At 33.9% G+C, this 27,646-nt stretch overlaps 2 protein-coding genes across 2 annotated transcripts in view; both read right to left on the reverse strand.

Annotated features, from left to right (window-relative positions):
• Positions 1-4,869, reverse strand: part of LOC148939161 (uncharacterized) — a 105,841-nt gene extending 100,972 nt beyond the window's left edge. Inside the window, exon 1 of the mRNA XM_089106756.1 lies at positions 4,738-4,869. Within this exon, the coding sequence (XP_088962882.1) occupies positions 4,738-4,785 (48 nt within the window). The 5' untranslated portion in view covers positions 4,786-4,869. The remainder of the gene's footprint in view (positions 1-4,737) is intronic.
• LOC148939157 (uncharacterized) overlaps positions 1-27,646 on the reverse strand; it is a 459,905-nt gene that overhangs the window by 175,420 nt on the left and 256,839 nt on the right. The gene's annotated exons all lie outside the window — the stretch shown is intronic.

The following is a 27,646-nucleotide window of genomic DNA, read 5'->3' on the forward strand; positions in this document are numbered from 1 at the left end:
AATTTCAACTGAAACAATAGCTTTTAGAATTAGATCATGAATTATAGTTTGATGTAAGGTAATGCAAACAAAAGAGGTTGAGGTTTCAAAATGTTTGGTTCTAAGATTTCTATTTCAAGTATACCCACTTAAATTAAGAAAACAAACAAAAACTTCTGTTAAAATGTATTCAGCTTAACCCAACAAACATTTATTCACTTTCTGGTGGATTAAGTCTTATGCAAATATGTCGGGGGCTTTGAGGACCCCCAGAAATCCTAAATGTAAATTAACCAATATTTTTTCCTTCATTGCTCCCTTCCCTCTTAAAGAGATTTCAATGCACACGCCAGTCCAAACTCTCTCGGCTTTTCTTCCCAATTATCTGTTTTGTTTATTTACAAACTTCGAAAAAGGAACTCCCTTTTCATTCATCTTATAAAATGTGTTTTTGATATTTCTTTAGGAGCAGGGAAGTGCCATTTCCCCCTTAACTCCCTTAGCATGATTTATATTGTTAACATGAATGCAAATCATACAAAAAAAAACGAAAGGAAAAAAACACAACACGAAATAAGGGCAGAGGCCCAATTTTCAAAAAATGAAGAAACCTTTTCAGTTCAGAAATACAGCCTTTCATAAAAATACGTAAAAGGAAAATGTTTTTACCCATATGGTCACTGTTGAATAATATAAGTAAGGATGTCCCCATAAAACCCTATTTCCTTCCTCTATAGAGCTGACAGCACCAAGACGTGACAAGACCCGTACATCAAACAACGCGTATATGTTGCTTAAGTGTGCTTCAAATGCACAGTTTGGTATAGCTTACTTTTGGTGAATTTTTCGGTCCCAATGATAAATTCTCTTTGGACCCGTATGTTTAATGCATAGTTTTTTCTTGTAGGGGTGGGGGGAGGGATTTTTCTGAATTGCTAAGTAAATTATTTAAGTCGTCTTTGTATTTATTTAACGGGCGAGAAGGAGTTATTGGATCAATAATACTACTTTTAGATTAGAAAGCTACTTTTTTGTTTTATTTTACGCTCAAAATATTGTTGTGAATATGACTAAAAAAACTAGATACGACTAAGGTTTATAGAGGATCACTTGAGGATACATTCTTCTCTGGAAAAGTTTGGAAAACTTCATATTGTGTCAATAGTGGCTCTAGGGTTCTCATACATGCGCAATTTCATTGCAGATTTTTTATCAAGAATACACACTTTATGGGGGAGTTGAATTACTATTTTAAAAACTATGCAAATTGTCATTTACTAGTAGCTTTATAAGCAGGTCTGAAATTTATATATTTAGAATATTTAGAATGAGCAAAATCATAGATTTTGGTGTTGCAGTCAAAGTTAAGTCATTCAAAAATAGAATCAAATAATCTACCATGCATACAACTACCACAAATCAGTATCAATAAATAAATGACACCAAAAACCAACAGAAATTAAAATAAGTCAAACTCAAAACGAGCAGAAGTTCTAAACCTTATGCTTTCTAAAAGCCAGAATATAATTTGTACTTTACTGAAAAAATTCTTTTAAATGTTTTTACTTTTATAACTTTGAGAAATCAAAATTATTTAATATTTTAACGAATAAATATCAGCAAATGTATATTAAACTGACAATGCACATTTTTTCACTAAATTCATTTGAATTTTTTTCAGTAAAGTACAAATTATATTCTGGCTTTTTGAAAGCAGGAGGAACCTTACTCATATTAATTTCTGCTCCTTTTGAGTTTGACTGAGTTTAACAAAAATGTTAAGTCAAAGCTTTGCTTTGTTTTATAGTTTCAGTTTCTACTTAGAAGTGTCGCTCTTTACTTAGAGTTTGTTACTAATGAAAATTTGATCAAGGCTCTTTAAGATGACTGAGTCTACTATATTCTCCTTTAATTCCCTTTTTTTGTTTTTTTTTGCAAAGCTAATACTTGTATGACAAGGCTTCGAGAATAATAATCATCCCTAAAAATCTTCGCCTCTTCAATAATTTATAAAGAGGGTATTATATAAAGATACAATAACCTATAAAACAGAAAAAAAGAAATATTTTCTCTTGGCAGATTTTGCCCCCCCTCCTGTCATGAGAAACTTCCTGAAAAAGTTCATGATCTCTCCTACCTATCCAATTTTTGTGTCGGTAAGCATAAGAATCTGATCTTTCATGTTACACAACAACCAAAAATCACTGAAATAAGAGGAGAGCTATCACTTGGCAGCCCCATATCGGGAGCCTAGTCCAAAATACTCCCGAGAATGAAGGTAGACTCTAAATTAGTTTTTAACCCCTTCCCCTCAATCTCTTTCTATATTCATCTGAAGGCTCACGGAGAGTTTGAAAATTTGCATTATTACCTCTGCAACTGGGAAGCTCATTGTATAACTTTTCGATACTTATCAATCAATTGTCTGTTTCAGAATTTCTAATTAATACCTGATTGGCCCTCTTTAGGGTCAAATTATTGTTTTTTGCCATAACAAATACCAGAAAACGCCACATTGATGTAGCACATTCTATTTTGCTGCTTAGAAACAATACTAGAACTTTTAATTTCCATTCGGATGAACCTTCTTCGATTTTCTAGGGCCATCAGTTCAATAAGATCCACCCGTCGAAAAAACGAAACAAAGAAAGAAACTAAACAAAGAAACACTCATCCATGAACATTCTTCTTAGAAAAAAAGCAATATTTCACATTTTTGTAATAAGGCAAACTTCTCGGGCTCTTAGCTTTTGTTAGGCATCTTTAAATTTAATGAATTTTATACATCGAGGATCAACATAAAAAGCCGATCCTTTTGATGTATATATTGTTACCGAAACTCTTTCTTTAGAGTTTTACTATTAGTACGAGTAGCTCCTTATTTACAGTTCGTTCCCATGAACTGTTTGATTAGAGAGAGGCGGTGCGATATCTTATAGGGCTACAATTTGCCGTACTTAAGGTGACCACGAAAAATAACTAGGAAATATTTAGTTACCCCCAAGTTGGTGCCAATTTTCCCGATCAAGTGAAAATGACAGCGAAAATGAAAATTGAGCCACATAGTACCATAAAGGCAAAGATCGAATCCTGTCTTACAATTAATGTTTCTTTATAAAGTATATAGTTCTTGGAACAGCCTAGTAAACATTGCAATAAATAAAGCAAATTGATCTGTCTATCTGGAAGCGTAGATTATGCAGGCATATCTTGATTTTGACAAAATTTTGGCAGAAATTAAATTTTAGCTGGGGTCTGGGGGGGGGGCAAACTAGGGTGGCAAACCAGCTCATTCACTGAGGAAGAACCTTCCCTAGTAACTCATCCGTGATGTTAATTTGACATGCACGGATAAAATTGACGTCCACAATTTGTACTGCATAAATGCCAACGACAAATCCTCTTGCCCTAAAGAGACGAAAATTTTGTGAACAAACTTTCTTGTGCTGTCGATGAACTTAAGAAGCCCTCCTATTCCAGCTACTATTTTTTTCTCACTATTTATGGATCCCTTCATTCGGGGTAAGAAACCATGAGGTAAGGTCTTAAAATAGAGGTATTAAATGAGGTAAGGCATTTATCTCAAGAGCAGACAAAACGGTAAATTTTCTGATTAACTCACTAATGAGACAGTTTAGGAATACAGCTACTCTTAGAATCAAATTCGTCCGGAATCCAAATATAACATTTAAGTGCGTTGGAAATGAATTTTATCTTTTCCCCGCAAATATGAAAATATATACCCTGAATTACATATATCCAATGAATTTTCCATTATTTTGACAAACTGTTAAATCAATGAATAAAAGCATGACTTACGGAGAATTCAGTCAATATATACAGCTCAGAGTACCTATTTGGACATTAGAGGGTGAGTGGCGGTGATAAAGTTTACTTCCTATGCAAATAAATTTTATATTTGGATTCAAGATGAAATTCTGATCCTAAAGGTCTATGGGTCAGCTACCAGGGGCGGATCCAGGATTTTTTAGGGGGGGGTGTAAAATAGGTTGATCCGATAAAAAACAATTTAGGGGGGCGCAAAATAGGTTGATCGGATAAACTTGCGTTAACGCAAACTTCAGTTAATTAAGTAAATTACACTACTTTAGACTACGATAGTGGGGGGGCCCTCTCGCCCCCTGGATCCACCCCTGTCAGCTACCTCACTTTTTATTTTATCTAAAACATACCGACAAAAAAATCACTATCAATTATGAGTTAATGTCTTCGAGGTAAGAACCTATAATCCGAAGTCTTCAAATATTATCATTTAGTCTGGTAGCGGACGAAATTACCATTACTATTTATTGATTCCCCTATTTGGGGCAAGAGAACATGTGGTAGAATCTTAAATAATTTTCCTTTGCCTTAGAAGTGGACAAAATTATCAATATTATATACAGTACAGGGTTACCATCCCTAGTGATTTTTAATATTCCCTAGTGATTTTTTTTTCTGGCTAGTGATTAATAAGAATTTTGTTCTAAATCTCGTGATTTATTCCTAAATTTAGTGATTTTTCATGATGTAGCGCGTATAATCATAATTCAGTCGAATAAAGCATATAGGATTCAACTAATAAAAAAAACGCAAAATAGTGGTCCATTACACTTCCTAATATATTCTAAATTAGGATTTATGCATATATTACCGCCTTTAAAACGTCCGATTTCGCACCATATCAGATATATATGGGTTCTTACATTCAGGGTTAGGAATCATGGGGTAAAATTTTAAAAAGAAAATATCCTTTACCTTAGAAGCAGTCAGAAGTATCACAACGTTCCATATAATGAATTTCATCTTTATTTCTAACCTCTATTAGTCTCAGATTTAGACTAACTACATTTTGCTTCTTTTAACCCTTTGAAAACTTAAAACGGCAAAATTGATAAAAAATGTCAAACCGTTATTTTCTTGACAAAAGGTCTCCAATCCAAAATGCGGATGGCTCGTGACGTCAGCTAATTTTTAGATTTTTAAATCAGAGATCTTGGTTAAGACATGCAAACTTGTACCAAGCAAATCAGATCTTTGTATAGGATACTAACGACTGGGAAAATATTCTGGGAACAATGGAATGTTTTTTTGTTTTTTTTATTTTGCTTTTATTAACTGTTGACATCTTGTCGATAATACAAACGAAATATCACTAAAGCATGGTGAAAATCGGATATTGTGAAAAATCCTAATGGAATTAATATAGGCCAGGGGGACCAACTCACTAAAATTTGGAGGCAAGAATTTTTTTATGGAGATTCAAAAATTAGTTTAAAAAATTTGGGGGGGGGGGGTGACGTTTTTTTTAAATTTTATAGAATGAAAACAAAATGTTTTGTATAATCTAAGGGAACAGCAACCCCCCCCCTACTAAACGACATCAGTATCAATAAGTAAATGAAACCCAAAACAAACAGAAATTGAAATAAGTCAAACTCAAAACGAGCAGAAATCAATCTGTGTAGGGTTCGAAACCCTATGCTTTCTAAAAGCTAGAATATAATTTGTACTTTACTGAAAAAATTCTTTTAAATGTTTTCAATTTTATAACTTTAAGAAATAAAAAATTAAATAAGATTTTAAGGAATAAATATCAGCATATGCATATTAAACTGACAATGCTCATTTTTTTCATTTGAATTTTTTCAGTAAATACAAATTATATTCTAGCTTTTAGAAAGCATAGGGCTTAAAACCCTAAACAGATTAATTTCTACTCGTTTTGAGTTTGACTTATTTCAGTTTCCTTATTCCTTGCGTTTTTTCCTTATGTTTTACGGACGGATTTTTTGTGTTTTATTGTCCCTGTGTTTTTTTCAGGAGTGATTGAATTTATCTAGTTGTCACTTCAAAAAAGTTTTAATTTTTTACAGTTATGAAGAATAAGGTGTCAAATATATTGTTTTTTTTTTGTATTCAAAATTAAATACAAATATTGAATTAAAAATTTTTGTTTGAATTTTTTAATCTTAGTTTTAATGTTTTACTTTGAACATACTACTTTGATAATGCGTTACTTCTACAAACACTGAGTCTGAAGGCAGTAAATATTTTTGTGTTTTATAACCAAATTCAAAACTGTCGACATTGTTAAAAAATATCCGCCCAACGCTTCGGCATTGCTCAACAGAACTGAAAGCTGGGAGTTTATATCTTAGTTTTTGTAAGTAAGCTATTGTTTTGTATATTTTTTGTAATTACTTACTTTTTTCATTTTTATATATTTTTACTTTAATTTACTTTTACTTTAATTTACTTTAAACGTACTTTTCCCCTTGCCTTTAGAAAAAGGTTTGTCTCTAAGCTTCATTTCACAAACAAGAAACTGAAAGTAAGTTGCATTTCAACTGAAAGTAAGGACCAACAGTAAAGCTTAAAACGAGCAGAAATTATTGCGTATGAGGGCCTCCCTCATATGAGGGCCTCCTCTGGCTCCTCTGCAACACCTCACTCTTCACGCTATGGTTTTTCGATACTTTAAAAAAAGTTACATATTATTCTAATTAAACGACCCTTGTGCTTAAGGAGTCGTTTTTAAACAATTGGGACAAAATTTAAACTTTAGCGTAAGGAGAGAGGTGTTGAGGAGGGCGAACCCCCCTCAATTACGTAATAATTTTTGTTCGTTTTAAGTTTTAATGTTGTTCCTTATTTTCAGTTGAAGAAACTTGTTTTTTATTTGATTTCTGACAGGTTTTTAAATATTGCCAAAATATCTGCCTCCATCTGGACGAAAAATTCCCCCTCCCCACTGAAATATCCTCTGGACAATTCAATCCTGGTGAAAGTTTACCCCAAACAATTACCTTTAAGAGATACGTAAAATTGAATCGGTAAAGAGAAAGCAAAACATACAAAGGAATTTTTTTTAGGAATTCTGGCAAATTCACCCAGTGTAAAATTTTCCCTGGAAACTTCCCCTCTCCATTGAAAATTATCCCCGTGCAAAATCTTTCCAGCAGAAAATTCATCCTCCCCACCCGAAAAATGTGTGCATACTTTCCAATAACAAATACGTACTATACGTAAACAATGGGCAAATTTTATAACTTACAAACCTTCCCTTAGGGGCTGTAGGGGGTCAATTTATCTCCAAAGACATAGTTATTAGGCTTTTCAATTATGTTGAACAAAATAACTATTATATAATTTTTATCGGATGATTTTGGGGAAAAAGTGGCGTGGGAGGGGGTATAATTGCCCTCTAATTTTTGGGTCACTTAAAAAGGGCACTAAAAATTTTCGGTTACTATTGAGCCGGGTCACTCCTTACTTATAAAATGACCAATGAAATGACTTCTGGCGCCTATTGGCAAAATGACCTCTGGCGCCTATTGGCAAAATTCCAACCGTTGGCAATGGGTTTGCATAGACGAACCGATCTGCTCAGAATGTCTACTAGGTCCGCTGTACTACTCCCAGCTTTGTGTGATGAACGACTGACGAATAGGAGATGTATTAATAGACATATTCAACTTACATTTAAACCCACATGACCCAAAACAATAAACTTAAAACCCGTATCAACCAGAAATGGGATTTATGCCAAAAATATGTGAAAGCCTAATCAGCAATCATTTGCCAAACTTTCTTTTACTTTTGCCACTACGCTTTGGTAAATTCTAAAATCTTGACGCTTATGTTTTTTCGGTGTTTATTACACCAATTATTGGTATTTATTTATTGTACAATTTTTCGGTATTTATTTATCTGCAATTCAACTGATTTAAGATACCAGCAATTCAACTTAAGACACCAATTTTGGTATCCCTAAGTAGCTGAAATTTGCTTTATCTATCTTCTCTGATTTTTGCATCATTTCTTTTTTTATTTATATTCGTTGAAAATACGCCAGAAACACTTGGAAGCTAGAAAATTTACATATTTTTAAGAAAGTTTCGATAGTACTTTAAGATAAAGTCCAAGCAATCAGAATATTATATTATTATAATATTGACTCGGTCAATGAATTTAAAGCTAATAAATACAATGATACAATTGTTGGTTCTTTTAGTGCGGGTTATAGCTATAATCTTGTCGTAAAATTTGCGTATTTCGTAAAGATCTAAAACCTTAAGTAAGTTCTAAGACCACACTGGCTAAACGTGACTTAAAAAAAAGTCTTCCGGAGAGATAATGGTGAAAATATTCCCGCTGGTAAAATTGCTCAGCCGCTCAGTTGTCTTCGATGCAGAAAAAAAAAATCTAATATTATTAGTTTAAAAATAATAGCTCTTGGAAAGATTGACCTTTTTTAAAAAACTAAATTTTTATACTACTGGCAAAACTAAAGTTTTGAATTAATCGCATACAGTACAGAGTTTGATAAAAATTAAATGTTCATAATTTGTTTAGATAGAAAATAGAAAAAAAAAGAAAATCATGAAAAACATACAAAAACATGTACCACACATAATGGCTCTTTTAATTTTGTACTTTTTTGTCTTATCATTTCTTCCTTCGTGCTTTATTTCATTTTATATATTTGAATTGTTTTCTGATTTTAACTGCCTTAAAACTTTTCCTTGTTTATTTTCTCTTCTTTTTTTCCTAAATCCTAAATTTGCCGTTAAAACTAATCTCTTGGCTTTTACAGCAATATTTGCAAGAATTGCATAATGAATCCCATGCTCCAATTATCTTTTAATTATATGTAAGAAGAAATATTAATTTAAATTGTGCTTTTATCTTAAAGTTAATTAGTTGTCTTTTAGCACTGTAACTGTTCTTTTAATTATAATAGTTTACAAACATTAATTAAAGGATTGACAACAGAAATAGTTTTTGTAGTTTTAATGGAGAATTATTATAACAGGATTTGTATCCTTGTGAATATGCTGAAAATGAAATTTTACGAGTGTCAGACACTGACTAATCTTCTTTTTGTTGAGACGCATACTTTTTCCATCATAAATAACATGTCTCACAAAATTATCTCAATCATTGTCTCTGGGATACCAGCAAAACTGAAAAATTATGTAAATTTTCATTTTTACCCCTGGTTAAAAACAAACATATTAGTGTGGCACCAGGTGGCACGCACCAAGCATGATGAAAGGGTTCTAAGTGAGGTGGAAACTATGCCAAGCGTGGTTAAACTTTCCCAGGCGTCGCAGACCTTTGCGGCAAACATGGCGTTCTAAAATGCTCACCGGGTGGTGAAAAGTGAGCGCCCTCACCTATTAGTCGTTATTCCTTTTCAATACTGTTTCCAAATACACTACATATACACTTGTAAATGCACCAAACCCCTCCCCCGAAACGCTGCCAGAAATAGCCCTAGATATACTAAAGTACATCACTGATTTTTTTTTTTCGTATTGGCTTTATTTGCCATTATGAATCAACCGTTGACGAGAAATAAGAACATAAAATCACACCAACAAAAGCAGTAAAGTTCTGTATATAGCCTGGGGCATATCTGGACCCATTTGGGGATGATGGGAAGCAATTGCAAAGGTCGCCATTAGTATATTTGTAATCTTTTTTAAAAGGCACGTCGAGTCATATTATCATCTTTTAGCTTGCGGTTTAAACACATTAAAAGAATACCAAAATAGACAACACCGGGTGGCAGACCGGTGGCAGGGTGGCAACCTTTTATCAGTCGTTGCTCCTTTTTCCACTGTTTCCAAATACAGTAACCTACATACTTGCAAATTCACCCTATGCCCCCCCCCCCCTAGCCGTTACCAGATACAGCCCTAGGCTATATACAAATCATCGGTGATAATTTTCAGATTGGCTTTATTTGGCATTATGAATCAACTGTTGGCGAGAAACTAAACAAAAAAGTATATTTGTATTACAAATATACTTGTTTTACTTACAAATATACATTTCATTACAAAATTTGTAATTTAATTTAAAAGGTACATCACGTGATATTTTTATTTTTATTTCCTAGCTTATGAATTGAATGATAAAAAAGTTACCAAAAATGGTGAATTAGGCCATTGTTTTTTTCTGCAGTTATCCACAATGGGTTTTGTCTTTTTTTACTTTGTACTTCTTAAAACGGTTAAATATGCCAAGGAAGGGCACTTTAAATTCCATGCACTAATTATCTTTTATATTTATTTAACGGTCAGCAAAGTATTAAATAACTAGTTTACAATTAAACCACTATTTTAATTCATGCTTCTTGGTTTTCTGGTACTATTAAATAAAATAAAAATTCTTTTAAGTAGCGGGCGACATTTAAACATAAAACAAACATAATTTTTATGCATGAAGGGGCTACCCCCCCCCGCGTACACACCCACTATTTACTGTTATGCTACTAGTGCTTTACTGAAAGAATACTTCAGTGAAAAGAATATGGTCAGTGGGTAATTTCACATGTTTTATTTGCTGATGACCTCTTAAAATATTTAATTGAAAACTTAATGGTTTAGAAGAAATAGTCATGAGTCATGAGTCAGAGGAAGAGTCATGGGTCTTTGCGAAATTTCTGTTCCTTTTCCCATTGCCCTTGTGTTAAAGCATTTATTCTCGAGATATTGGGAGGGGGTCGGCCTTTTCCTAAAATTATACATTATTATAAAATTATTATAATATTATAAAATTATAATATTATATATATATAATATATTATATATAATATTATATATATATATATTATATATTATATTATATATTATATATTATATTATATTATATATTATATATAATATTATATATTATATATAATATTATTATTATAATATTATAAAATTATGCTGTTATTTAACGATTAACTTTAAAGTACCATGGGCAGAGCTTCGCTCGTTGAAATATTTTTTAATCTCTTTCGCAAAATGACTTTAATTTCATTTTATCTTACCCGCTGTAGAAAGGAAAACCAATAGGGCATTGGATGTCGGGGTATTTGTTCATCATTCATTTTTGGTCTATTCTTTGGATTAGCGTTTTGTATTGCAATTTGCAAGTGATTTTTTGCGCAAAAAATGCAAAACACGCAGTGAACGAGTGCAAAAGGATTTTTGAATAGCGGTGCTTTTGATAAAGCAAATGCGATGGAAGCAGCAGTGATGAACCAACATCTCCAGGAGATGAGTTTGAAGTTGGACCTCCTACCGAAATAGTCTTCGGACATTTTAGAAATACACCAGGAATTTAGCCGGGTACGAGTAAAATTATCTCAAGCCTTAGAAAATGACGAGAAAATGACAAGAGAGATGAGTGCTATGACTGAACGTTTGTCGGCAACAAATCCCAGAGCGGATTTGTTAGAAGCAGAATTGAGGAGGGCAAATCTTATCTTGTAGGATTTTATACCATCACAGCAGCCTGGTAAAACGTTAAAGGAGGAAGTCATGGAACTATGTAAACAGGTATTTCGATCTTTTGATATATCAAGTTATGCAATTAAGGACGTTTACCGATTTGGTGCTACTGGACCGGTGGCAACCAAGTTTAATGTGGTAAAATTGCGCGATCATATCTTACGTAATAATAGAACTTTAAGGATGTTTGGAGTTAACTTTGCTCCCAATTACACCTACGCACAAAGGGAAGCCCGTATGCATTTAAGGCCATTGCTTGATAGCGCTGTAGCAGAAGGAAGAAATGCTGAACTCAGGGGCATCAAGCTGTTCACTGAAGGGCGAACGTTTATGTACGATTTGGCAATTGGAAAAGTTTTAGAAAGCATCGTAAACCAGGCTTCTCAGGCTAAAAATGCTAGTATTGGCCATGCTCCTAGTAGAGCGGCACCACCCTCGCCATCTGTTGCAGTAAATCAGCCCTACTTTGAAAGTTCGGGAGGAGAAAATTCTAGATGTGAAGGCAGCTATACCGGTACAATTGTAGATGCGCAAGCTATGCCCCACCGACCAAGAGTGCGTAAGAGTGTAGAAACAATTAGTCCCGATGGTCTACTGAGAAATCCTCCAAAAAATGTTCATGGTGGCCGGGAGAAGAGGTGATACTAGTGGTGGTAGCCCGTACTGTGGTAATATAGGAAGATCGACATATAACACACGTAAAGACTACTACAGGATGGATTTCAGTGAATCACAGAGAATTCCTCCAGAGACACCATTCAGTCTCGTGAGTCATGGCAAAGTGGTGATGAAGTGCCATATTTTTGCGGTTTCATAACCGAACATGTTGCCCGTTCTGTGTACTCCCGGCATTACGGTGGTATCTTAGTGCTTTTAAAGAATAATTTGTTTTGTTTTTAATAAGCTGAAAAGTGAATCAGAAAACCTTGTTTGGATTAGATTGGTATGTCACTCAGGTCTGAAATTGTTGGTTTGTGTAGCTTATGTCCCATCCCAATCTAGCTCTTATACTGCAGAGGATACATGGTCTATATTACAAAAAGAAGCTACAATTTTTCGTAGTAAATTTATGTCCCATAAAATATTGCTGGTAGGAGACTTTAATGCCTATTCAGCTGATTTGGTTGAGCTGCCTGTTGTTGAAATATTGGCCGTTTATGACTTTGCTCCTAAAATGTATATAATCACAAGAAAGAGCATGGATGATAAAAGAAAAGTTAATGTTTGGGATAGAAAACTCCTGGCAATTTGTTCGGAGGTTGGAGTTGGGATTGGAAATGGGAGGTTTGGGGTGGATAAGTCAAGAGGTGACTACACTTGCATTTTGGGTCTGAGGCCTAGTATTATTGATTATGTTATGGTTGGTTTTTGTTTGGATGTGGAATCACTGAATGTTGGAGTTCTGAATATTCAGTTGTCTGACCACCTATCGATTAAGTTAAGCTTAGGCCTTGAGTGCAGAGTTAACGAATATAGTTCTTTGCAGTTTAGGTAAACTTCACCAAGTAGACAGCTAAAGAGAGAGTGGAGTGAGAGCGAACAGAATGCATTAAGCGCTATATTTAATAAAGAGCAGGTTTGTCGGAGACTAGAGCAGCTAAGGTTAAGTAGTGATTCTAGTGATGAATTAGATGCTAATTTTAATACGTTATTACTGGAGCTATCAGCGCCAGTATTGAGTTCATTAAAACAAGTTAGGGAAAGTTTTTATGACCTTGATTGTTTAAGTAGTACAAATTTGTTAGCAGAGGGCCTAAATCGGGTAAAGCAAGCTAGAGATGAGGTTGAGAAAGCAACACTATTGGTTAGGTTTCGCGAGGTTGGGAGATGTCATACGAGATTAATTAAAGTAAAGAAAAGAGATTTTAATAAACGTCAAAACGAGCAAATGAGCCTGTTTTACTTGGAGAGTAATATGAAGGAATTTTGGAGAAGGGTAAATCAAATATAAGGAGAAGCGCCATAGTGAATCCCGGATCCAAATAGCTGGCCGGAACATTTCGCAAGTAAAGAAGAAGGAGATCTTAGTAAGTGTTTTGATGAAGAATTTGGGAATATTTGGGAGGAATATGATTACCCTATGAGGGAGGAAGATTATTCGTTAACAGAGGAAGTAGATATTGAGGAGGTTGCACATGTGCTACAGAAATTGGATGGAGAAACAACTCGTGCAATTGATGGAGTTCCGACTCGTGTGTATAAGAAGTTTTCAAGTTTATTTATGTAAATTTTGATACTGCCGTCTTGAAGCGTGCTTTCAACAGGAATTCGGGTTTCAGGATGGAAGAAGTCTTTAATTTTACAGTTATTTAAAAAAGGAGATCCGAGGTTGCTTTGCAACTATAGGCCTATAGATCTGGTACCATGTTTAAGTAAGATTCTAGAGAAATTGATTGATGATAGGCTAGCTAATTGGTTAAAGAAGAATCGAATAATTCGCGAGGAGCAAGGTGGATTCAGGGAAGGATATAGCACAGTTGACAGGGTAGTTCTACTTAAGGCGTTGATAGAAAAATATAGTAGAGGTAAGAGTAATTTATTGGTAGCTTTCGTAGATTTTGAGAGAGCATTCGATAGTGTTGATAGGATTTTGTTTTGCGTAGAATTGTTGAGGATAGGACTGCCCCGTATTTTTGTTCGACTAGTGTGTGATATGTATAGCCTAACAAGAGGAATGGTTAAGGTAGCAGGGAAAGGGTTTTCGGATTTATTTAGTTGCGAGGTAGGAGTTAAACAGGGTAGCACCTTGTCACCGAGGCTATTTTGTTTATATATTAATGATATTGTTGAGCATTTGTGGAAAAATGGGTGGCAAAAGTGAGTTTAGGAAATTTAGCTTTGTCTATGTTGTTAGTTGTGGATGACGCGGCGCTGATAGCTAGAAGCGCCGAAGATTTGCAAATATTGTTGAACATATTAGATGTTTATTTGGTCAAAAAGAAAATGAGATTAAATATACAAAAGACTAAAATTGTAGTTTTTGGGACAAATAATAATAATGATACATTTCTATTTAAGGGTATTAAATAATACCCTTAGGGTTTGTATTAAATAATAATACCCTTAGGGTTTAATTTTACCCTTGGGGTTAAATAATACCCTTAGGGTTTGTATTAAATAATAAAGGAAATTGGAAGGATCATGTGAAAGAAATGGTGGGTAGAGGTAAAGCGGTTTCTTCAGCAGTTTTAAGGAATTCAGCTTTAAATGAAATTAAAAATATTAAAATGCTTAATTTTTGTTTCAATCGAAAATTGGACCTACTATTCATTATGGTGCGTAGCTTTGGGGATATGAAATGATCCCGCAATTAGAAATGGTTTAACTACAATATTGCAAAAAATTGGTTAGGGTACATGCTACAACTCATATACAGGCTCTTAAGGGAGATCTAGGTTTGTTTTCGCTGCATAAAGAAAGGTTACTACAAGCAGAAAAATTTTGGCTGAAAATTATCCAACAACCAAATGAGAGGCTTATGAAAGCCGCATATTTTGAATTATTGCAGCAAGATAGAAAAAGATCGTGACCGTTCCTTGTTAAAGCCCTCCTTGATAAAGCCGGACTTTCATACGCTTGGAATGAAAGTCTTGGTCCAACAGGCGATCCAGAGGAAATTTATCGAGTACTTAGCAACGAGTACTTATTTTACCAACGAGTAATTTTTGTAAAATTTATTAATTTTGAAAAAAAGATGGCTTTTAAACAAAATATTCCCAGTTACATACCTTTATTTGTTGCTTCTTTGTCAGTCTAGCTGCAAACGCACAAAACGTTCTGACAGCACTAATGTTTTCGCTTTGCGAACCTTTTTTTTTGGGTAATATAATGAGTTTCCCAATGTTATAATTCTTTTGTGCCCACTGTCTTTTTAAGCGAGATCCCTTTTGCCCCATCTTAACTGTGAATTCTTTTCTCCGAAGCTAGCACCCTGGGCAGTGCGAACCGAACTGGTACAACAAGAATATGGCTCGACTACTGATTTGTAGACAGACCCACATCAATAAATAGCCTTTACAATCGAAGCAATCTGGCCTGTCCCAAAGTACCATGTAAAGGTGAATTTACAATTAGAAAGTGCTAAAATCGCCCTTTAACTGGTTATTTTTGGGCTTAGGCTATATACTTTTTTCCCAGCCACAATTCTGGACTTTTGCGCCAATATCTTATCCGACAGATTTTCCTGTATTTTTTCTTCTTTTCTGATGTAAATTTTCTGTTTCAAGTATTCTTACGCAAGTGTTACCTGTATTATTAGTAGTGACGGGGACAGTACTTTCATGATACCCATAGCCGCTACTCTCTTCTTCTTCGCCATTAATCACGATGAAGTTTAACGGTGATTCCCTCAAGACACAGCTGTTATTTATTTTCTTCAAGATGAAGGTGTTTTTTATGTAATAGGAGTTGCTTGTTAAGTAATAGGTGCGGTAGTGTTTTTCTTTGATCGTTATGTTAATTACTTAAAAACCTAAGGATGTAGAAAAAACCTTCAGGGCCCACCAGTCAGGAACCTTCAAGATGCCAGTATTATCATGCAAATGTAGGTGTTAGGTAATAGTTTTACTTGCGTTATGTTAATTACCTAAAAACCTAAGGTTTTAGAAAAACTTCATGGCCCCCTAAGTGGGGAAGCCCCGATTGTAAAAGAATCGATCTTGGTCTAATGTTTACTTATGAAGATGGCGTAATCTCGCGTGACTTGTTTTGGTTTCGGAGGACCTCTATAATCCAGCAAAATGGGTTTTGAAGGTCAACGACACGTGACTTGCTAGATATTATGGTTCACTTAGCTCAGGAATGGAAAATTGTTCAGTGAGTTAACTTTGAGGAAATTTTTCGTAGCATATTCTTTTATGATGAATGCTTTTACTCTATTGGATATTGAACGCACTAGCAATGGTGAAATGAAACCTAGAGTATCTATCGTAGCAGTAGAAATTACAAGGGATTGTCGGCTAACCCTAGCTTGGGTCGGGTTGTTTGCAAGATATGTAATATCATTGAGTTTAGAATGGAGGAAAGTAATTAATTCAAGTAAAACAGACGATTCTGATGTGAGTAGTGATAATATTCCACCAAGTTCTTGGCATGCACATTATTCGAAAATATTCTCCGTTTTGAATTATTCTGTTCATAGAAAGTTTGGGGAAGCGTTTTTTAAAATTGTCCCTAGATTTCTAAGTCAGCGCTTTGGGCTGCCTAAATCGCCTTGTGACGTTTTGAATGCTTTGAATCATCTTAAGTCGAAATCTATTGATGCTGATTGTATCTCTAAAAAGCATCTAACTCCCCAATGTGCTGAACTTGTGTCTCATCTTGCGCTTTTGTTTCAAATGTGCTTTGTGTCTTCTGTCGTCCCGGAAAGCTTTTTGTGTGGCAGTGTGACATCAATTTTAAAAAGAGGTAAACCGCCAACAGATTGGTCCTTATACCGTCCAATTTCTGTTTCTTACAATATTAGCAAGGTCTTCACGTATATTCTTTTACTTAGTCTAACTCAAAATATTTCTTTCTTTGGTGAAAATCAACTTGGTTTCAGATCTGTTGTGGGGTGCCAACATGCTCATCGTGTCCTTTCTTTTATTCTACTGTCTAATTCTTCTAAGGGTAAAGGCTTCTATCTATTTACAGTTGATATTTCAAAGGCTTTTCATTCTGTTGTTAATTACCAGCTTTTCTTTTCTTTGGCATCTTCTGGTGTTAATTGCTTGGTTATTTACCTTCTACAGTTTTGGTATTCTAATTCTTACCTCCGCCTGAAATCTTCTCCAGAAACAACTATTAAAGTGCTTCGAGGCGTAAGGCAGGGAGGTGTTTTATCACCAACTTTTTTTAAAATTTGTATTTCTACTGTTCTGGAAAAGATCTCAGGCACTTATTATTCTGGTTTTACTGATATTTCTTACATTTCCTAAGCTGAAGACATGCCCTTGATTAGTCGTACTAAATCTGCTCTTTCTGCGATTATTTCTTTAGTTTCTCAGTCTTTCCTAAATATCGGTCTATCCCTGAATTTTGACAATTGTGAATTCTTATCTTATAATCTGTCTTCGTCTACTTCTCTGGTATGTAATGAATTTTCTGTACTTTCTGTCTCTTCCTTTCGGTGGCTTGGTATTACTGTTTCTAATTCTCTAGCTCTTTTCCGTAAACAGATTGTTGCTCATACAGTAAGAAAAATCCAGTTCAGTTATCCAAACATTGTAGAAAACCGTGAAAAATATAACATAAGAGCTCTTGGGCGATTATTTTCGACTTTTTCTGATCATTCTGTACTTTATTTTTCGGTTTTCATTCTGTTCTTAAGCTAAAGGATTTGAAAAAGATTAAAGTTGCATATTTCAAATTTTGCAAATTTCTTCTTTCTCTGCCACCATGGACTAGAAATCGGTATCAAGTTAAAAATTTATATGTTACGCTTGTAACTCAAAAGCTCGGTGACCTACAAAAAGCTTTCTGTAGATGCATTTTGTAATATTGGCCCTGACCATGGTCTTTTACAGCTTTTTTTTAGTAGAAATAAATTGCTAGTGTTTTGATGCTCTTTTTTGTTTTTCTTTTTTTCTTTTTTATTGTTATGTTTATACTCCACTTGTACTACTTGTTCTTTCGTAGTTGTGGGTAATAAATAATTGAATTGAATTGAGCAAATTCAATTTGGAGTAAGAGTTATGTTTTGCAGCAAAATCGGGTATAATGCATATACAAAGACTACAAGACGAATTAAATGCATTAGTGAAATACTCTGAAGACAATGATATGAATCAATATATAAAAAGGGAGTGACTTTGTTACTATTCTATTTCAAATGTTTTTCTAGTTGGATATTTTACTGGCGATGAGAAGGTATAAGAAATCTGTATTATTTGTTAGTCTATAATCGGCAGTAAGTGTCGAGATTAAAATGTGGTTGGATTTGAGAAAAAAAGCAACGTGGAATCTGGAGCCATGTAAGAATTGTCTTTGGAAAAATGTTTGATTTTAAATGTTGATTTTCAAAGATTGTCAGTACCAAAGGGAATCTTCACTCAGAGAATGCTTACCGATGTAATTAAAAGTGATTCTTCATCTTTCGGCTATTGACACACTGATTGAAACAAAACAAAATCATATTATGGATTTGCTTTTGAACGCTACCTAGACCCCTATACAAATGAGTAGAAAAACCTGATCCAACAGGTTTTGTGTCGTCACTCGATTACTCCTCCTTGAAGACATTCATTTTATCGATTGCAAGCCAGTTTCTTCTTGGAAGTGAGACAGACAACACTGAAAAATGTTTTACACATGTCCAGTATGTTTGTATGCATTAGGCAGCTGGTCATCCTGTGAGAATTGTACTACTGCTGATGGGTATAATGAAAACTGTAGATTATACAATCCAAGTAAATTGCATAGAGGATAAGCAGTGGAAATTAAAGACTTTAATTCCTCCCTTGAAGATGTTTATGACTCTCACACTAGAGGTTTCCTCTGCTTAAACTGTCACTATGATGTATGCAACCAATTGGGAAATACTTACCCTGGTATGATTGGAAAAAAACCTAAACGTGATTTTAGTTTATTTTTAAAACATGGGTATCGTCATGGGTTGGAATTACTTTGGGAAGAGGACCTGGTTCACGCTTCTACTGCTGGAATAATGAGAGAGTCGGATTTTTGCGACATTGCTGTAAAGATACTGGCTACTATAAATATAAGCCTACTGATTTTTATTTGGCTGTTACAGAAAGTGATTCTTCATATGAGAATATCGTTTGTGACATTGCTTCAAATAACCAAATTGAAACTCGTTATTTTATTATATGAGCCAGAACAGTATTATTGACTTTACAAAGAGAAACAATTAAAATTGAAGTTATATTATATTGTTGAAAATGCATATTGTAGAAAATATATTGTGACCCTGATTTTGCATGCCAAAATGAGTACAGGCTGAATCCTGACAGGCTGCCTCCACTTATCGTTGCCGATGGTTACCTATACGTGGAAGAAAAAATCTAAAGAATGAAGGCTTTTATGTATATACAAGTTCTACTAATAAACAAATTCACAAACATTAATAAAGCATTTTACTCTAAGGGCACTGAAATTTATACTATACAGGTAGGAAAGAGTATCTTAAACTAAAAGGCCATTAAATCGAGGTTTGTCTACATAAATACTTTGAAATTTACTCTAAGTATATCTATGACATCGAAAACTAAAATATAGTAGTGCATGAAAACAATAGCTTTGTACTCGCTTCCAATTTTGAATAATAGATTTTCCACCTTGCTCGAGAAAATTTCTGACGTGAGTCGTGTAAAATGCATAGGTTAGGCCAAGAGGATAAAAAAATTCAATATTCATCACTGTTTGAAGTATGCATAGCCAATGCTCCATCTTTACAGTTGACGGACTACTATTAACAACGACAATGGTATTTTTAACACTTTGAATATGTTCAAGGAAATCCTAGTCTATGCAAGAGGATCGGTATTTGGACACGTAAAGATCCAAGTTGAAGAAACTTATTATTTGATTTGTGTTCATGGTGTCAACTCTAATAGAACACTGCCTTCAGAGGTAATTTCCCAATACGTTTCAAGTTGATTTAGTGAGATTAATGCTGAAAAAGTGAAAAGTGAGATTTAGCAAAAGGCAATATTGGCAAGCTACTACTAATACCAATACCATTGCTACTTTTACTACTACAGCTACTACCTCTATTGCAACTGCTACTAAGACTAAGAGTATTATAAAAGCTTCAAGAAGTATAGAGGGGAAAGTTCAACTTAATTAAAACACACTAAGGATATATAGGTCATCAAAAGGGCATAAGGACAATATCATAGCAATGGTAAATTGTATTAAGATAAAAATTCCAGGGCTTGATGCGGGGAATGCTCAACTGACCAAAGGGCAAGTTAGTACTACTGCACCTACTATTGCTAGTAATATTATTGTATATTGCAAATACAACTATTAGTCCTACAACTAGTGCTACTAGTACTCCTACTACTACTACTACTGTGCTCTGATTACTATTGCAATTATGGGTAAGTGTATAAAGGTAAAATTTTAGGGAATACTGAGGGGGGAAGTTGAACTAAATCCCAACCAGGGTTGCCACCCTGACCTGGAAGAATTTACTAAATCGGAGAGGAAAAATTTACTAGATCGCATCTGTTTTTACTAAATGCTCAAAAAAAATGTTTGCACCATCACGAATCAATTTTTACTATAGGCGGATAATCAATACGGTTTTCAAAATCTTTTTTCCTTTTTTCTTCCCTTTTTCTTCTTTTTTTCTCTTTTCCTCTTTTCTTTCGTTTTCATAGTATGATTGAAAATTCCAGAAACCTACAAGTTCAAAAATCCTTTTTTGGATATATATATATATATATATATATATATATATATATATATATATATATATATATATATATATATATTCTATATATATATATATATCTATATATATATATATATATATATATATATATATATATATATATATATATATATATATATATATATATATATATATATATATATATATATATATATATATATATATATATATATATATATATATATATATATATATATATATATATATATATATATATATATATATATATATATATATATATATATATATATATATATATATATATATATATATATATATATATATATATATATATATATATATATATATATATATATATATATATATATATATAATGTTACATTTCTACTTACTTTTAATTTCTCTCAGCAGGATCCTTTTTCCTCAATAAAAATTTTCAAACTGAGGAGATTCACCTAATCACCTTGGGTGGTCGACTTTTGTTATGATTCCAATAGTTTCCTGATCATCACAAATCCAAGTGTCATTATAGCTTCATTTTTAGTTGGTAAGATTTGATACACAGAAAGCTGATTTTGTCGACGTTTAGATGCCGGAAGTGAAGTGTCTGTATATAAAAATAGGTGACTGCTTGTCTGTGTACCATGAGTAAAATGCGATGTATTTAAAATACCAAAATAAAGTTCCTTCTTTCCAAAGATAATTCTAAATTCCTATAATTAAGTTAAATCTAGTTTCAAAAATGAAAAGTCCTTATTCAGCAAAGAAAAAAAAACTGCAGTCTTTAGATTTCGCTAAGGCAGTGAGCAATAAGAAAGGTGCTACGCACAATATTTCTAAGGAACTTTAAACGATAAGAGCCGTGTGAACGTCTATATCATCAAAAATAGTTAAGAAAGATTATTGGACGAAAGGTTCGCATCCTTGGACCACTTGGGCCAATTATGAGCCAGTTCTTACAGCGCAGGACTGAAGAGCTAAGTTTGATAGTGGGGTAAAAATGCTTTTTGATAGTATTCGTAATGTAGAATCAGGACTGCTTAGACAGATATACTCGGCGTACGATTTTGGCAACTCTTTGATTGTTGTATCTCTGTCACCATTGTTGTCGTTTGAAGTGACTCACTGCTGTGCACCTAAATATGTAAGTCCCAATAAACCTATTGTTTTTTACCTGTGTTTATTTCATTTTATATGCCTGCATCTAGTCTAAAAACAGGTAATTATTTCACAAAATCTCCAAGGACGTTCCCAGGGAATCTGATCTACAGATAGCTCAAGAAAAAAAGGCCACATGTAGATGTCTACAGACCCTATTGTCTCCCATTAATGGAGGGCGGCGCTAGCCTAGTTGACACAATCTTTATCGCTATAAGCGGCGCTATTGGAGAACCTATAAAGTGTAAGTTCTCAGCTTTAAGGTACTATATTACATTTGACGCGGTCAATATTTATAACCACGACCCTAAAGCTTTCATCGCTACATCTGTCTCTGAGACAGACAAGCAAAATTGTAAAACAGACAAGCAATAATTGTAAATTGTCATATGTTTACGAGAATTTTTTCCCTAAATTCATTGAAAATAAAAAAAAGTTTTGTTTACTATAAATCATGACTTTTTACTAGTTTTTATTAGATTTCGGAAAATTTACTAGATCCTCTTAATTTACTAGATTTTTTTTTTTTACTAGATCTAGTAAAATCCTTCTGACGGTGGCAACCCTGATCACAACACGCTGTCTGCATGCTGGTTGTGAACAGGACGTATCAGCAACCTCTTAGGAACGACCTGGTGTGTGAAGTTGATACTTCAGGGGCTTGTTGTGGGGAGGTCGAACTAACCAAGAGGCAATATTTGCATCCTACTACTACTACTACTTTTACTGCCACTACTACTACTATTGCTACTGTTACTACTATTACTCCTACTAAAGCTAAGGCTACTACTACTCAAAACACAACATGTGCATAAAGGTTATCAAGAGGACTAATCCACAATACCTCAGGAGTGGTTTATGGCATTAAGTTGAAACTTTCAGCGTGTGTTGAGGAGCATGTTGAAAAAAAAGTTCCTATGTGTAGACTACTACTAATATTAACATTTCTACTACAACTATTGCTACTACTCAAACTAAGGGTATTTAGGTAAAGCTTTCAAGGAGTGTTTTGAAGGGTCTTAAGTTAAATCAAAACGGACTATTAACATGTATATTATCAAAAGGGTGTAACAGCAATATCTCAGGAACGGCTTACATCATTAAATTGGAACTTTCAGAATATATTGTGGTAGTTTTGAACTAACCAAAAGGCACTATGCATATACTACTAATGCTGTCACTTAGATTGCTGTAACTAATGAGGCTAAGTGTCTTAAGTTGAAACTCTTAGGGAAAGTTTCGAGGGAAATTCCAATTAAACCAAGAAAATTATATCCATATAGGTTTTCAGAGTGGCATATAAGCAATATTATAGGTATTGTAGCACTATCATAGAAGCTTTCAAGTAGCTCATTTGATTGGAATTAAAAGTTTCTAGCAACCTTTTTAAGAGGAAAAAGAAATTGGAGGGCAAGCCGCACTCCTCCCAAGGCCACTAGTTCTCCAAATCTATCCAGTAAAAATTGTGAGATAGCAGTAGAAAGAGGGGTGCTACTCCCATGGCTCACCCCTGCTGCCACCTACAACTTTTTTTACATAATTTATGTCTGTTTTTATGGTTTTTGTCAGTGAGAATGGAAAAACAGGAATTTTCTCACTTTTATGGATGTTTCTTGGACGGTTATGAGTGTCGGTCAATTTATTTGTTGCTTTTCTTGGATGTCAACATCAATTTATGTCTGTTTTATGGTTTTTGTCAGTGAGAATGAAAAAATAGGATTTTCTCACATTGATGGATGTCAACATCAATTTATGTCTGTTTTATGGTTTTTGTCAGTGAGAATGAAAAAACATGAATTTTCTCACTTTTATGGATGTTTTTTTGGACGACATTACCACGTGGTTTATGGTTTTCTCACTGAGAATGAAAACACAGAATTTTTCTCACTTGAAAAAACATGAATTTTCTCACATTTGTGGTTGTTTCTTGGACGGTTATGTGCGTTGGACAATTTATTTGATGTTTTTTCATGGATGTCAACATCAATTTATGTTTGTTTTATGGTTTTTGTCAGTGAGAATGAAAAAACAGGAATTTTCTCACATTCATGGACGTCAACATCATTTTATGTCGTTTTATGGTTTGTGTCAGTGAGAATTAATTTGTTGTTTCTAAGGGGAATTATTCATTCACGAAAGGGGAATTAATTTGTTGTTTCTAAGGGCAATTGTAGATTCAAGAAAGGGGAATTAATTTGTTGTTTCTAAGGGGAATTATTCATTCACGAAAGGGGAGAGAATTTCTGAGAACTTGATTTACATAATCAATGGGGAGAATGTATTGATTTAGGAATGGGGAATTAAGAAACAAGTATGGCTTCATTGATCTTAGGTTTGAGGGATAAACGCTCTTTAGGTCAGAGATAAAAATTAATATTCTATTTTTAAATGAGGCTTCGTTGATTTTTAGTGTCAGGAATTAGAAATGACAACACTTGTTATCTTGGAATTATGCGGGAGTCTAAAGAGATAGAAATTATATTTTTAAATACGGCTTCACTGAGCTTTAAGTCGGAGAGATAAATTGATATTCTAACGAAACCTTAATAGTGTAGCTAGGAACATTTATGAGATGAAGAGATTAACGGAGGAAAAGGGTTTCATAGTAATTTGAAATATGACAGCGCAGGGATGCCAAAAACAAAAGGAACACGCTGAAATTACGTTTAGGGGTTATTTGAGCGAAACTGTTTTAGATATTTTAGGGAATTATTTCGGCGAAACAGTTAGAGACATTTTAAAAGATGATTTTAGTAGATGTCTTAGAAGAGGTTTTGAGTGTGGTCGTTATAATACACAAGTTCCATTTGAACAGTGTCGTGAAGTCCCTACCCCAACCCTAAAGGGCGCAGATCCCCCTACCCCAACCCCCAAGGGCATCGATCCCCCTACCCCAACCCCCAAGGAAGCCACCCGCCCCCAAAGGGTCCCCCCGGCTCCCCAAGGACCAACCCCCCCCCCCCCCCCAAGGGCCCCAGGACCCTCAAAGATCCTCCCGGGTCCCCAAAAGGACTACCCGGCCCCCAAGGGCCCCCCTGACCCCATAATGCCACCCCCCCGGGCCCCCAAAGAGTCCCCTCTCCATTTTTTAATACTTTTTTAAGGCTTTATTATATCTTTTCAGAACAAGTTATTTTTTTAATGTCCCTCCTAAACCCATTTTCCAACTTGAAGTACTTACTTTTTTCACCCACAACTATACTTTACATCTATGTCGATACATCAAAACCAAGATATACATTTAAAATACCATTTCATAGCAAGTTACATTCTGAATTTCCCTCCTAAACCCATTTTCCATCTTGAAGTAATTTTCTTTTTCACCCACAACTATACTTTTCATCTTTTTGGATAAGTGAAAACCAAGAATTACTTTTCATAGACCATTTCAGAGCACGTGACATTCTTAATAGCCCTTCTAAACCCACTTTCCAACTTGAACTTCTTATGTTTTTCATCTACAACTATACTCAACAGCTTTTATGTTACATAAAACCAAAGAACTAACTTAAAAAGACCTTTTGAGAGCAAGTTTCATTCTTAATGTACCTCCTAAACAAATTTTAAAACTTGAAGTACTTATCTTTTTCATCCACAACTATACTTTACAGATTTTTGGATACCTCAAAACCAAGAAATACTTTTCAAAGACCATTTCAGAGCAAGTTACTTTATAAATGTACCTCCTAAAACCATATTTCAACTTGAAGTACTTATCTTTTTCACACACATCTATAATTTACAGCTTTTTTGATACCTAAACACCAATAAATACTTTTCAAAGACCATTTCAGAGCAAGTTACTTTCTTAATGTCCCTCCTAAACCCATTTTCCAACTTGAAGTACTTATCTTTTTCACCCACAGCTATACTTTACAATTTTTTGGATACCTCAACACCAAGAAATACTTTTCAAAGACCATTTCAAAGCAAGTTACTTTCTTAATGTCCCTCCTAATCCCATTTTCCAACTTGAAGTACTTATCTTTTTCACCCACAACTATACTTTGCATCTTTTAGGATACCTCAACAGCAAGACATACTTTTCAAAGACCATTTCAGAGCAAGTTACTTTCTTAATGTCCCACCTAAACCCATTTTCGGACTTGAAGTATTTATATGTTTCACCCTCAAATATACTTTAGATCTTTTTGTATACCTAAACACCTTTACATACTTTTCTTAGTAAATTTAAGAGCATCTCACTTACATAATATCCCTCCTAAACCCATATTAAAACTTGAAGTACTTATGTTTATAACGCACAACTATACTTTGCAGCATTTTTGATACCTCAAAGAGATACTTTTTCAAGACCATTTCAGAGCAAGTTACTTTCTTAATGTCCCTCCTAAACCCATTTTCCAACTTGAAGTACTTATCTTTTTCACCCACAACAATACTTTACAGCTTTATTGATAGAACAACACAAATAAATACTTTTAAAAGACCATTTAAGATCAATTTACTTACTTTATATCCCCCCTAAACCCATTTTCAAACTTAAAGTACTTATCTTTTCAACCAAAACTATACTTTACAGCTTTTTGGTTACCTCAACAACAAGAAATAATTTTCAAAGACCATTTTAGAACAACTTACTTCCTAATTTCCTTGATAAGCCCAAATTTCAACTTGAAGTACGTTTTTTTTTCAACCAGAACTATACTTTACAGCTTTTTGGATACCTAAAAACCAAGAAATACTTTTCAAAGACCATTTCAGAGCAATCTATTTTCTTAATGTCCCTACTAAACCCATATTACAACTTTTAGTACGTATCGTTTTCTACCACAACTCTCCGATAAAGATTTTTGTATCCATATCCTAATAGTAATACTTTTAAAATAAACTATCATATCAAGTTCCAAACTAAAAATAACTTCGAAGCACATATTATAAACTAAATAACTACTCTTTTTCACACACAACAATAATTTAAAGTTTTTGAATGTCCCAACCCTCAGATATACTTTTGAAAGTACCTGTTTTATCATGTTTCATTCTATATGTCTCTACAACACCCATTCTTTAGCTTGTAGTTCATATATTTTTCACAGATAGCTATGTATAACAGCTTTATTGATACCTCAACACCCATAAATTCATTTCAATTAAAATTTTTGAGCAAGTTAATGTCTTAATATCCCTCCTAAACCTATTTTCAAGCTTGAAGTACTTATCTTTTTCACCCACAACTATACTTTACAGCTTTTTGGATACCCCAACACTAAGAAATACTTTTCAAAGACCATTTCAGAGCAAGTTACTTTTCTTAATGTCCCTCCTAAACCCATTTTCCAACTTGAAGTACTTATCTTTTTCACTCGAAACTGTACCTTATAAATTTTTGGATACATCAACATAGATAAATACTTTTCACAAACCCTGTCAGATCAAGTTACTTTCTTTATACCCCTCCTACACCCATTTTCCAACTTGAAGCACTGATCTTTTTCACATATTGCAGCTTGGTGGTTACCTCAATAACAATAAACAATTATAAATGACCATGTCAGAGCAAGTTTTTTTATTAATATAACTCCTAAACCCATTTTTCAACTTGAAGTACTTATCTTTTTCACCCACAACTATACTTTAAATCTTTTTTGTGACGTCTAGAAATAGAAACACTTTTGAAAGACAATTTCAGAGAACATTGAATTCTTAATGTAACTCTCGCACACATGTGCAAACTTGAAGTACATATCTTTTTCACCCAGAACTATACTTTATAGCTTCTTGTATACTTCAACATAATGAAATAGTTTTCAATGACAATTTCAGAGAAAGTTACTTTCTTAATGTCCCTCCTAAACCTATTTTCCAACTTGAAGTACTTATCTTTTTCACCCAC

Source organism: Artemia sp. Qi Xiang Cuo, chromosome 21 (genome assembly GCF_049724085.1).
Source record: "Artemia sp. Qi Xiang Cuo chromosome 21, ASM4972408v1, whole genome shotgun sequence".
Taxonomy (NCBI): domain Eukaryota; kingdom Metazoa; phylum Arthropoda; class Branchiopoda; order Anostraca; family Artemiidae; genus Artemia; species Artemia sp. Qi Xiang Cuo.